The 14,608-nt window shown below is 43.3% G+C and overlaps 1 protein-coding gene across 1 annotated transcript in view; it reads right to left on the bottom strand.

Moving 5' to 3' along the window:
• Positions 1–5,561: 5,561 nt before the first annotated feature.
• Positions 5,562–14,608, bottom strand: part of LOC124261853 (DDB1- and CUL4-associated factor 15-like) — a 34,388-nt gene continuing 25,341 nt past the window's right edge. Inside the window, 2 exon segments of the mRNA XM_046696254.1 lie at positions 5,562–7,273; positions 14,088–14,200. Of these exon segments, the coding sequence (XP_046552210.1) occupies positions 7,218–7,273; positions 14,088–14,200 (169 nt within the window). The 3' untranslated portion in view covers positions 5,562–7,217.

Raw genomic sequence — 14,608 nt, 5'->3', positions numbered from 1 at the left:
TGTACCCGAACGATTCCGAATGCTATTTTCCGTACGATCGCTTCCCGAGTTATGCGCATGGAGCACGCCACAAGATTGGATTGGACGGTCATAGGTCGCTCAAAGGTTACCTGACGCAACCTCTCACAAGGTTTTGTTAGACTCAGTATAGCAGTGTAACAAATAATACTGAGCCTAAGTTTACTTAGACTGGTACTAGCAGAGACATGGTTCAGACACTGTGACAGTCAGGCTGAAATGGAGGCACAGCAGACAATACTTGTATGCACATTCTTCATCCTTATTTACATACATAAACACACCATTTACAATGTAGACCTACAATTAAACAATAACATATAAATAGTGACATGAAGAATCGAACAGGAAGTCATCTTTGAAAGGTCATTGTCGACAGAGTGCTTCATAAGAGATATTCTTTGTAATGCTAGCATCATGTTGTGACCTTCACCGTAAGTTCAAAGCTATACTTGAACTATTTAATGTCATTATTTCTCAATAATACAATAGCAGACAAACTAGAACAGTCATCCCGAGTTTACTTGAGTTACTAATGCAGGATTAGTTTAGAGTGAGTGAAGCGACCTGTTCCACCAAACATCCACATCTGTTGCCAGTATATGAAAAGCTTCAGGTTTTACAGAGATAAGCTGATAGTATGAAGACTGCTTATCATATTCAGTTTTTACCATGGAAGAGCATAAGATGACTAGATGGACGGGAATGGTTACTTCATGTTGCCAGAAATGATTATTTAAAAGCGCCTCTTGCTAAAGGTTAAGACTTGGGACATCATACAAATGATTTGATTTTCTAAGAAAATGATAGTCCTCCAAAATGTCAAGTAGATATTTTTCAAATTTGGCATTTTTTTCAATTCTAAAATAGAGAATGATGAAAATCATGAAAATGTCTTAATGCCATTTATCTCAAAATCCCTGCAAAATAAACAAAATCATAAGGCTATATAGATATATACATACCACCATGTTTGGGGTTAGCTGCTATTTTTATATTTACATCAAATAACTCTTAATCTCTTAAAACAAAATTGCTTACATTACAAAATTATTTTCTCAAATTTCTCATCTGATGGGAATTTACATTAACAAATACTTTACTTTGCCCAGACTCATTTTCAAACATTGTTTACTAATCTGACAACTCCCCAAAATTCAAAAGCAATCACTTTTTTATTCTGCTGAACAGAAATAAGTAAAACACAAAAAGAATATTTACTGTCACCGTCAGTACAAACTAATTATGTATATCACTGTAAATAAAACCTGTCATAAATGTTAAAAACTTTAAGAAAATCAATAATGATTAATTGCTAGAACTTGAACAAAAGTATCTACTGGAATTTTTAAAAAGATTCTTTAGGATTTACTAACCAGAGTTTTTTGGCAAAAAATCCATCAAAAAACAAGAAAGACAAAACGTTTGGCTTAACACTAATTTGTCTTCAGAGCTACTGTCAGATCAACATGTTGCATAGAATACTAACAAGTACTTTTCAATGTGAAGTTATCATATATCAAAACAAATCACTAGACAGTATTACTGTTTGTAGCAGGAACCTGTAACCACGGGAACAGAATTAACAATCCCTAACATCAATGTTGTGTGATAATAGATTACCATATTTAATTTAATAAACCCTGGACCCATAACTGCTTTCTGAACAACTTTCCTGATTTGTAAGTAATTTTTCTGAATGCGCACGATATCAGACTAAAAATGTACATTGCAGTCCATATTTCGATATTTTACACATTTTTTCAACACAGAAGTACAGAAGGGGCATTTAATTGCCAAGTGACCATTATTGAAAAGTTTCATCTGTTTAAATGAAGTTGCTTACTATAAAACATAACTTGTGTGTGGTGTTAATCAGTAGGACCTTCAACAAATACAGTAATATGTAATCATTTTAGTTTAATCAACCTCTATAACATCAGGAATGAACTGAAACATGTGGAACATTCATTGTTATTCTTTAGATTAGAACTGTACTGTAATGTAACCATGGTGACAGCCCTGGAGGAATGTCACACATAAATCTTGGTGTGATAATTGCATGTGATTTTTGTTGTTGCTTTTTTTATAGTACGTACACAATTTTGCACTCCCCTCTGGATCCGCCTATGATGTACATGTAGCCATGTGGGAATCGAACCAGATCTATGGAGTGACGAAGCGGACACTATAACCACTAGGCTAAGGTTTCATCAGGTGACATAATGCTTACATTCGAAAACATGAAATACCATTACAGACATTGGGTAACTGATTTCCCTAAATGCCTTCAAAGTAACATGTCAACTGGGTTCTGTATAAGTGTGCCTGGGACAAGGACTCCCTTTCCATATTTTGACAGACTAATCATTTACTGCATATTTATCAAACATACGAACTGTGATATAACTTCATTAATCAAACCAACAAGCTGATATCCTTAAGGGACACAACCTGAAGTAATAAGTAATTGTACCAATACATTGACGACCCGTACTGACCAAGAGGAAGGTTGACTGCCAGGCAGAACCATTGTATCAGGTAAATTACTGCAGTTGCAAAACTATGTTCAAAGTTTGTCTGGTGTTTAATGTTATACAATATTCCAGCTATATGACATTGGACTGTAAATAACTGACTTGGGACCATACAATCCAGTGATCAGTATTGTAAGCATAGATCGATGTCATTGGGGTATGATGACCTGACCAGTAGATCCATTTTGTTGTCTCTCACAACCAAGATAGGATACAGAGGATCTATTCTAACCTTGAATCACACATGTCTGGTTCAAAGCATAACATCACACCAGTCATGTGATGTTTTCAGACTTATCTCAAGAAAGTTGCATGAAGAAGGGTTCTTAATTAAAAGTAGTTAGGCTTCATATTTGGAGAAATTTACAATTTCAAACTTTTAAACCTTACTGCCAGACCCTGAAATGGTAAGGAGCCAACATCAGTGACAGCCGCCAAGAATCAGCATGTGAAACTAATGATACTGACCCTCTTTACTGGCAACTAGGCCCTCATTCAAAAATGTCATAAACGTTCAATAAATGTTTGTAAACGTGTAAACTTTGATTGACTTGATAAGTACATATTCCTACACAAGATGTTATTAACACTAACACAGTACAAACTGGTAACCATGGTAACTAACCAACATCAAAAAGAACAAAATGGAACACCGACACAGAAACTACAGGAGTAAGTTTCAACGTAACCATGATAATACTGTACAGTTATTGTGAGACATTTTGATTTTTCAGTGCAATATACATCACCAATGGACATTACTAAGTTATGTATACATGATATCATTCATACTTTGGTCTGTGTAGATTAAAGTTCGTTTCAGAGTGACTGCCTCACAGGCTCGCTCAACATCAAATCTTTCACAATACATTGTCATGCGGTCATCAGCTAAACCAGTTGGGAAGAAATGATACTGTCATACTTCTTGTTTCATCAGTTATCAAAGTACCATATCAAGGTCAACAAATATTCAGCGTAATATCAATACTTTCTGTACATGTTGGCTGTGTGAACCACCTGGCCTCCATTCCACAAAGCAATCGTACCACTAAACTTGTTGTAAGCCATGTTAAAGGATATGATATGAGTGAGTGAGTGAGTTTAGTGTTTTACGCCGCACTCAGCAGTTTTCCAGCTATATGGCGGCGGGATATGATATGATACGAGTGTGGTTTTACGCTGCTTTTAGCAGTATTCCATCAATATCACGGTGGGGGACGCCAGAAATGGGCTTATTACATTGTACCAATGTGGGGAATCGAACCCAGGTTGTTGGCGTGACAAGCGAACGCTTTAACCACAAGGCTACCCCACCGCCCCTGTTAAGAATAAAGTCTGGGAGTTCCCTAATCATAGTGCTATGATCACTTTGTGGAACAGGCCCCTGCACATTATGTAGCACAAGTCATGATAGCTGACGCACAATAGGATACATGATGCACATACCTTCATTTACTTCTGTGCAAATGGGTTTCCCATTAATATACTACAAAACGTTTGATAGGGATAGTCTGAGTGCCCATGTACAGTGAGTGAGTGAGTGTGTTTGGTTTTAAGCCGCTTTTAGCAATGTTCCAGCAATATCACAGCAGGGGACACCAGAAATGGGCTTCACACATCGTAACCATGGGGGGAATCGAACCCAGGTCTTCAGCATGACAAGCAAACACTTTAACCACTAGGCTACCCACCCTGTACCACAGAGGATCAGTGTAAAGTGTGACATGGTATGTCAGTGAGCTAGCACTATATAACCAACATGGGTAGTTCAGTACAGGCCATTTTGTATGCAACACTAAACCCCATTTCACCTCACCTATCCTTGATGAATATTTTGCATAAAATGTCTCCATATCCCTATCAAAAGTTGAATAGTATAGACATGTCTGCACCAAGTCATCACTAGTGGTCAGTACACATGACAGAACCTCACTGGACATCAGATAATACACTGCTAACAGGGCTTGATTTACACATTTACAACTTGCACAGGGGCATCCTGAAACATACAACTTCATATTATACCATCTTGCACCCACTGCATGTAATATTTTCAAGATATTAGCTCTGTTAATTCATCCAGAAACAAGCATTGTCACTAAGGTGACATAATCCCCCCGCCGCAAATTATCAAATCAAACTTATAAAGTAATGAAAGTTTAAGTTAAATGTCAACAAAAATATGACCAGTCAACCTCTTGATATCTTGCTCTTTAGGTGTTCAAACACGCACATATTTTCAAGACTGACTTTGACCTTGACATGAATGTCATAGTGTATGGAATATGCAAAAATAGTACTAAAGAAATTGCTTATTGAAAAACATTCAAGGGAAGTCTTGAAAGTCTATGAAGAAAATCCAGTGAATCGTTCTTGAAATATCTTGCAGACAATTCAGGTTAACAAGCTGAAATCTTCAAAGTGTCTCTGTGACCTTGACAATTAAGTGAAGGTCACCAAAATTGACTGGGCCCTGCACGTTCCCTGGATAAAGCTTGGTGTCAAATATGAAGAAACTCCAGTGAATGGTTCTTGGGGTATCTACGCTGACAAGCATAACATGCAGATTAATATGCTGAAATCTTCAAAGTGTCTCTGTGACCATGGAAATTAAGTGCCGGTCACCAAAATTTACTGGGCCCTGCGCCTTCCCTAGATAAAGCTTGGTTTCAAATATGAAGAAAATCCAGTGAACAGTTCTTGAGATAGCTTAACATGCAGGTTTACATTCTGAAATCTTCAAAGTGTCGCCATGACCTTGAAAATTATGTGAAGGTCACCAAAATCAACTGGGCCCTGCGCCTTACCTAGATAAAGCTTGGTATTGAATATGAAGAAACTCCATTGAACGGTTCTTCAGATAGCTTAACATGCAGGTAAAACGTTGAAATGAAGGTCAATGTGACCAAACCTGACTTGGACCTTTTTTTATACTGTGATGAACCTAGGTACCAAATATGAAAAGAATCTAGTCAGTGGTTCTTAAGATATTCCAATTCGTACGTACGTATGGACGGACGGACGGACGGAGCCTAATACTATATCCCCCGCTTCGCGCTAAACGCGCGGCGGGGGATAATAATTTTGTTACAATGTTCTTCTAAAACCCAAACATTAAATATAATTCCATATTGAGCAGCAGGTGGTGTTGCTTGTTTCGGTCTGGTGGAACATGGATAGCACCTAAGGTTGCACCAGGCGCAAGTACGTATCATTTCCTTCAATCAAGTCATGGTTAGTCCTGCATTTCTGGGAAGATAACTTAGCTATTTCAAACACATATAAGGGGAAGATTCACAAAGAGTTTCCATTACGCTGCAGTCATGTGATGCACAACACACTGTCAGATATCATGATATGTATCACATAAATCTGTATCATTGCAAGTGCTTACCCAGTTAAAGCCCGATTTCTTGTGTTTTGGGTTCAATTATTTTTGCTCAAGAATTTATGATGCAGGAAAAAACAATAGTAATTTTCAAATCTAAAAATATTTATTTATTTTCTTTCATGGTTTATCATAAATCGTTGTATCTTGAAGATTTTAAGATTCATTTTAAAAAGGGTTTTACTAAAGTATTTCAAATAGTTCACTGATAATTTTGTTCAAACATTTTACTAATTTCTGGTCTACAGAACTAAAAAGACACTGTAAATTGTAATACAGGTTTTGTACATCAGATCTGAAAAAGTCTGGCCTTGTAGCCCATACAGTGATAACATATAAGGCCTCCCCTAAAAAAACCTTTAAAAGTCCTGTACCATTGCAGTCCTGGTTCTATTCCACCAACATATCATCACAACAATCTTGCTGTTTCCCCTGATGGAGAGACACACATCTCATCAAGGCCACACTTCATCTCACACAGTCCAGACTAGCCATTCATGAACTCAACTGAAGGTTCTTTCCTTACATTTAAAGACACCGCCATACATACATCACTATAATAATGCAGCTATTACAACAGCAGGCAGTATTTTCTTACAACCTTTAATTCCTCACCTGGGTTCTGAAGACTCATGAACTTCTTGACCCATAGTTGGTTCATTAGTCTAATAATTATCATAAAACTTTAATTTTGTGCTACAAAACAGACTTATGATAGCAGTAGGTCTATGATTTCTTTGGGAAATGGTGCCCTGTAAACCAGATCCGATGAAATGTTAATGCCCTTGTACATTTAGTCATGGGTAAGCTTGTTTCCAGTAGTGATGACAACTCAGAAATCACATGATAAAAAGAAAGTCAGCATGGTCTGGAGTCTACTTTCTACGGTCAACTCCAATGACACAGAAACCCATTGCAGTGTTGGGATGAACATGTTCCCATGACACCTAATACCAGTCAGACGGTTAAAATACCTGCTTGTAGTCAACTGCTTCATTTTCACAACTGTTCATCCAGAATCGACTTTACTCAACATGCAGAAGGTTTCAATAAAATACAGACTTAAACCACAAATCATACTTCCTTCACATACCAGCTGTACTACACAAGTGAATTATTGAACATGTCCCCATGTGACGTACTAGCTGTTTGTATGGCAACACATAGAAGTGACACACTCATCCTATTTCCACCTATTACACATGTAAACTGTCCAGTAAGTACATGACATGAACCTCAACATCATTTGTTCCACACACATTCTTGTAGCCTTCTCACAGTAAAATAGCAGTATATTGATATGGAGCTATCAGCATGGGAAGGGAACGGCCTGAAATGGAAAGGAAATATAGTTATGAAAAGTACATCCAAACATTTGTAGGCAGTGAAAGGACTAGGATCACACATGTAAAAAGTAAACCCAAATATAAGTGAGTCAAATCTTAGAAAAACTTAAATTCAAAGGACATATGAACACATGTTATAATAAACAAAACTCATTCTATTTTCTGAAATGTAGGCCCATCTTGGTCCATCGGTGACAAGGACATGGCGCCAAATTAAAGACTGATGAGTTGGGGGAGCAATCATTTTCACAAGAAGCCAAAGAAATGAAAACAATTTTTGTTGAAACTGCTGGTGTGGGACAATGTCAAGTCAATACAAACTTAGCTAAACCTGTAGAGGTTTCAAATTCTTTGAAGAGAATCGTCCTTGGGGTACATATATGCATTTTCTGCGGCTGAAAATGTCATGTGACAGTTGTATAAATGTTTTAATAAAAATATTGTACAATAAATAAAAATCTTTTTTATCTATTATACGACCTCCACCACATGGAGTTACCTACCTGCTACGCATGCGCAGCCAACCAGGTAAGCACCTTGGCCCGTATCATCATTCCTTCTGCTGAATAAATCAGTGAACAGAATTGTGGGGAGGTGGGTGACCCTACCCAAAGGACGAATCTCTTCAAAGAATTGGAAACCTCTACAGGTTTAGCTAATTCTTTTTCATAGAGATCGACCTTGGGCTACATATATGCATTAACTCAGACCCCCAAAGACTGGAGGCTAGGGAGGAGGGAATTCTGTCAAAGTACACATAAATAGCGATCGTTAGGAAGAAAGTAACAGACGCCACAACACTCACCTGTCACGTGTCCTGAAGCTTCCGGGAGAGGCATGATGGGAGGGTAACCGACAGGGAGGAAAGTACTGAGACCCGACCTCACAGGTTAAGCAAAGCAATTCGCACACAGTGCGAAAGTAGAAAACTCCACCCACATCGTGAATCTTTTAAAGAGCACCATAGGGGGGGAAAACCAACTCACAACTGACTATAATCTCATGAGAGAAATCGAAAGTAGTTACATATGATAACAGTGGATATATCAATTATACACAATTGAAAGCAGCATCATCTGTCCAGATAACCAAGACTCACTCGGTCAGGGTGGCAGGACACTGTCCACTGGAGATAACAGAACGGCCAAACGCGCGCAATCACGAGAATGTGTATCGAGCTGATAGTGCCTTATAAAAGTGCTAGGTCTGCTCCAAATAGCGGCAGAGCATATCTCTTTAATGAGCAGTGCCGATGCAAAAGCCCTTGACGTGGCCACTGCCCTGACCGAGTGAGCCATAAACCCCTCAGGGGGAGGCTTGCCCTTAGCCTGATAAGCACTACAAATGACCGATACAAGCCAGCCTTCCTGCCACCGTAACAGCAGAACAGATGGGTACCTGTACGGATCCCTTGTGTTCGTTTGAAATAGACCTTGAGGGTCTAATGGACATCCAACGGGTGAGTGCTCGTTGCAGAGGTCCCCGATGTGGAAGGCTGGGTAAGAGTAGGAAGTTCGATAGGAGCTGTCACATGGAAAGCGTGATCGATCTTCGGACGGTAAGTATCCTGGAGGCGAATACTGACACGATCTGGATGGAACACAGTCAGCGCCGGGTCTGCCGACATAGCATGTAAGTCGCCGACCCTTCGCCCAGATGTTACCGCCACCAGAAATACGGCCTTCCATGTTAACAGCTGAATGGAAATAGCCAATAGACATGAGAACGTAGGACCGGACAGCCAATCTAGCATGATTGACAAATCCCAAGGTGGGCTGGTTCGCCTAACAGCAGGTCGAACCCGATCCACGCCAGCTAAAAAGTGCTGCATAAGAGGGTGCTGCCCCAGAAGAGCACCATCAACAGGGGTGTGGAAAGTTGAAATAGCAGTGGAGTAGCCACGAATGGTCGAAGTCGCCAAGCCTTCTTCCAAACGAGCTTGCAGAAACTCCAATACTCGGACTAAATCCACAGAAAAGGGATCTGCAATCCCCCCTATCTGAACACCAGCGCGCATAGCAGGACCACCTATCCTCATATTGAACATTTGTCGAATCCCGCCTCGAAGCCAGAATTGTGTCTGCAACTGCTGCAGGAATTCTGGCTGCTTCAAGGCTAGACCTGACAGAGGCCAAGCCACCCACTGATTCCTTGGATTGGGGTATGGCGCGCCATTCTGAGTGAGAATGTCCGGTCGCAAAGGTAAAAGAACAGGAGGCTGAGCCAGAAACCTGAGAATTACCGGAATCCAGCTCTGTGACGGCCATAGCGGTGCCAGTAGCACAAGTAGCCGAGCTGAGTGGGTGGACAGCTAGGAGAGGACCCGGGGAATGAGTGGTAGAGGCGGAAACGCACACAGCACCTTGCACGTCCAATCCAGCAGGAAGGCGTCGGAAGCCAACGCCCTCTGGTCCGGTATTCGAGAGCAGAACACGGGTATCTGATTCGTCCCGCCGGACGTAAACAGATCCACCTGGAACAATCTGTACAACTGGGAGATAACTCCAAATATCTGCCGGTCGAGCATCCACTCGTGCGGGGCCAGGATCCGGCGAGAGAGAGCGTCTGCTCGCACATTCTCCAGCCCCGGGGAGATAAACAGGAAGCACCTGACAGTCGCACTGGTCACACCAGAGGAGAAATTCCCACGTCTCCCAAAGGAACGCTAGGGACACCGTGCCGCCTTGCTTCAGGATGTACGTCATGGCCATACGGTTGTCCAACTGAAGACGAACCACCTGGCCCTGAACATGCTCCCGGAAGTGCTCGAAAACCAACTGCACAGCTCTCAGTTCTAAGACATTGATGTGAAAGCGGGCCTTGGCTTCGGACCAGAGTCCGGACACCGACAGACTGCCCAGAACATCCCCCCAGCCTGTGAACCATGCCCCGGAAAAAACCAAAACCAAGTCCTGGGTGGGTACCAGGTCGGATTTCTTGAGGTTTATGATCCACCCCAGTCGAACTAGAATGTCTATCACCGTGTGGGTAGAATCTAGGCTCGCTGGCTGAGTTAGAGCGCTGAGCAACCAGTCGTCCAGGTAAGGGTAACAAGGCCTTGCTTGCGACCTTGCGAGGGTAGCCGGCACTAAAATGAGCTTGGTGAACACCCTGGGGGCAGTGGATATGCCAAAGGGGAGCATCGTGAATTGGTAACACATCCCGTCGTAAGAGAACTGGAGGTACTGCTTCGAACTGTGGATGAATTGGCACATGTAGATACTCATCCTTTAGATCGATCGACGTAAGCCATCTTGAGGGATGGAACCTCTAACATGTGATTCAACCCCTTGAGGTTGAGAATGGGACGGAACCCGCCGTACGTCTTCGGAACGAGGAAGTACGTGGAATAAAATCCCGCCTGTTCCTCGCCCTGTGGTATGTGCTCTATTGCGGACTTGTCCAGCAATGCCTGAACTTCGTCACGCAGTATACCCGCCTTGACCGGACAGGACGGCACCGGAGTGCGCCTTATGCCGGTAAACTCTGGCGGGCCTCGCTTCCACAGTGGTAGATGGCCGACAGTGACGGTGGATAGCACCCAAGTGTTGCTGGTAGCCTTCTCCCACTCCAGTAGGAATAGAATGAGGCGGCCTCCCACTGGGATGTGTCGTAAGAGTGCGTGAGTGGTCCCCTGCAGATGAACTGGCTGGGAAGGACCCACGGCGACAGACCCACGGTTTAACGGGAGGTCAGAGCAGACCACCCGCGACCGCGAAAAGAGGGCTGGGAACCAGATGAAGAGGCCTGCTCCTTGCTTTTACCTTTGGCGGGACGGCTCCTCCTCCTACCTCTACCCAGCGGCCGAAGCCATCCGGCAGACTCAGGCATAGGCTGCGCCCCCGGAGGAAGAACCTGCTACGGGAGCGAGAAGCCCGTGGTTGCTCCAACAAAGCCCTAGAGTCCTTGGAGGAGGTAGCTGCTGCAGCAGCCTCCCCAATGACCTGCTGTGCCCCCGGAAAAAAACGTCGCTCCCAGCCGAAACGTAAGGGCCAGCAAGGTCTGCTGTGTTGCTGCTGAATAACGGGATGTAGACAGCCACAGCTTGCGCATCCCCAAGACTGTGCACATCACCGGGGACGCGGCAGACCGTAAAGAGTCTCGCGTCAGGTGGGCCTGTACTTCGGATAGTTGGCGGAGAAGAACAACATTCGGGGAAACGTCACCAGTGCTCCCTTCCGCCTCCAGAGCCAACCTTTGTATCGTGGAAAGGTACGCCTCGTGGACCACGACCCGCACCTGCTGCATGGCATTCCGGTAGACTTCCTCGTAAGTCCGGTATACCTGCTGCAGGGAGGCGCCTGCTAGGGCAAACGGTGGTACTAACCGCCCTTGCTTGGCAGCCGGGGCTGCACCTGAGGAAGCCGAGCCTCCAAGGGCGACCAAAGTAAACACACACTTGTCAACCACCGGCACAAAGAACAGAGAATCATCCCCCAGCTGATATCTCTTAACGAGTTCAGGTAGATCGAACCGGAGACGAGAACCATCCAGGAGGGGGATCCATCACGTCCTGCACCAGGGAAGGCAAGATACAGAGCTGTGTCTGAGAGGGCTGCCTAGGGGCAAATGCCTCACCCGGCAGACGGAACTCAGTCGAGTCCGCGCGGCTTGGGGAATATACTCGGCAATATGTTGCCTAACCTCCCGGAGAGCCAACGAAAAACGGAAAGTACCCTCCAACTCCTCGACCTCCCCAACCTCCATAGACTCGAGCACCCGAGCCCGAGTCAGAATTCGGATCTCCACGTGAAGAGGAGCCGAACCCCGACCCGGTGGGAGGCCGAGCCAAAGACGCCGCGGGAAGGGAAGAGCCGAAGGAACTCTCAGCTCCGGCCACCGACACAACACTTGAACCCCGGTCCCGAGACACGGTGGGAAGGCCGGGCAGAACCCGCTCCTCCACTCTCATGGGGCGGGGTGGCGCAGGGACCAGAACCCCAGGAATCCTCAATGGACCCTGCGCTAACACCGAGAGAGGGACTGGGAGCCAACCATCCCCCTCCGGGGCAGCCAAAGGCGAAGGATCGACAGACGCCTCCAGGCCAAGGGATCGAGACGAGCTCGGCGATCCCACGCCCGGACTCTCGGTCCCCTGATCAGAGTGGGCGAGGAACTCCTTTCGGAGACCTCCAACCGTCTCGTGAACGAGGGACTTCACGGAGTCCATATGCTGCTTAAACAATTGTGTGATAAGTGACATATCAAAACCACTGGATGGAGACGGAGAGTGCGACCTATGTGAAGTAGACTTAGATTTAGTTTGCTTAGACTTTTTGGCCTTGGACGGGGGAACCTCCTGGGTCAAGTCCCCTCCCGCCTCACGCAATTCCTTATAAAAAAGGAAGTCAGCCGCCCATCGCTTCTGGGCCCAGGGGGAGAAGCCCATGCACAACTCAAAGATGTCAGGGTTATGCCCTGCCTTCTCTAGGCAGCATAAGCATTTGTCATGCTTATCTGAACGGGGGATATTTTGCCCGCAGGCAGCACACCCCGTAAACGCCTGAAAGCCAACACGCAAACATGTAGCTAACGGCGTAACCCAACAGCATAAATATACACGTACAAAACATCGAAAATTACGTGAAAGCGACAACACGACATGAAATACTTGGTTAATAACGCAATATTTCAACCACGTGGCACGCTAAACTTCCCGCCATGGAATAGCAACACGTGCGTAAACCACGGGAAAGCTAGCGTAAAAGTTTAATACAAAGTCACATAAATGAGAAATAACAGACTGCAAAGTCCATAAAACGTTTCTCAAAACGAATAAAGACCATACATACAGTAGTTGAAATCTCAGACATTTTTCTACAGGAAGTAAATCAGCTAGTAACTCTTGGGTAAATACGTGTGAACGCTAGAGTGACAGCAGAAGGAATGATGATACGGGCCTATGCGTAGCAGGGAGGAATTTTATTTATTGTACAATATTTTTATTAAAACATTGATACAACTGTCACATGACATTTTCAGCCGCAGAAAATGCATATATGTACCCCAAGGACGATCTCTATGAAAAAGAATATGGGAGTCCACATGTGGGTGTCATATTAAAAGTTCAGTTTAGAAATCTGAACAGTATTTCAGTTATAACAAGGCATGTCAGCTTGACCTGGACAAAAGCATGAGGTGACTGAGGATAACCAATTTGAAACAGCTAAATAATTGTTTATAGTGCCTGCAGACCAAGGATCATGTTTGCAGAAATTTAAACCCACATTCAGCAGATCCAGTAGCAGCAAAGATACATGACTCAGGGTAAGATAACTCAGGTCACAATACCCCTCGTATCAAAATAATGTCGTTGTGATAGTATTTCTCTCTATAACAATATGTCTTTACATTTGTTTGTTTGTTATTTAGCGCCACACTCAGCTATATTCCAGCAATGTGGCGGCAGTCTGTAAATAATCAAGTCTGGACCAGACAATCCAGTGATCAACATCATGAGCATCGATCTACCCAACTGGGATACAATGCCATGTGTCAACCAAGCCAAGTCGCAGAGACCTGAACCGAAATCTTCAACATAATATCAGCAGGGATGAGGATGAAATTTTGAGAAAAACTCTGAAAACTAGCCGGGGGTTTAGCATCCATCGGATTTAGGCGATTCACAAAATTACCCTTAGCCTTAGGAAATTCCTGGAATTCCGCGGAAAATTCTCATCCCTGTATCAGCCAAACCCAAAAATAAACAGTACACACCAGTTTTTTCTCAGTCATCCTCATTGTCAAAAATGTGTCCCGACATACGAAGAATGATGATAATTGAGACACTACTGTTACCTTTGAAGACAGCTTCGTTGGAGAGGATATGTACACTCCTGTAGAACGACTGAGGGCAGTAGCTCTTCCTCCTCAGCTGGCCACACTCCTTGCTTCCTGGCTTCCACTCTTTCCTGGAGGAGAAGTTTACTATCAGCCACACACTACTGATCAGCCACAAACCACATCACAGGTTGTGCTTTTATAATGCTTAGGCCAGACCAATTATATTTCTTGTTTTACGGATCCGCCGATCATATTTTTTCAAGAATACGTAAAAAAATAAATTAATTTCCCCCCCTCAAAAAATAAATCCTCATGTTTTTATTGGCCAAAAATGTCAACTTCCCCAAAAAATAATTTTTTGATTGTTTTTTGCCCCATATAAACTTCATAAATTTCCAAAAATAAAATACTTTTAGTATTTAAAAGAAAAATTATTTTGACTAGTGATTTTTATTTTTTTCCCTCCTGCCTTTAGGTTTTCTGTGGACAAAAATCCGCAAAACAAGAAATAAAATTGGTCTGGCCTTGAAGCGAAT

Source organism: Haliotis rubra, unplaced genomic scaffold (assembly GCF_003918875.1).
Source record: "Haliotis rubra isolate DU_JTF1 unplaced genomic scaffold, ASM391887v1 Scf10, whole genome shotgun sequence".
Lineage (NCBI taxonomy): Eukaryota > Metazoa > Mollusca > Gastropoda > Lepetellida > Haliotidae > Haliotis > Haliotis rubra.
The sequence above is the reverse complement of the archived record's forward strand: the minus strand, read 5'-3'. Positions and strand labels throughout refer to the sequence as shown.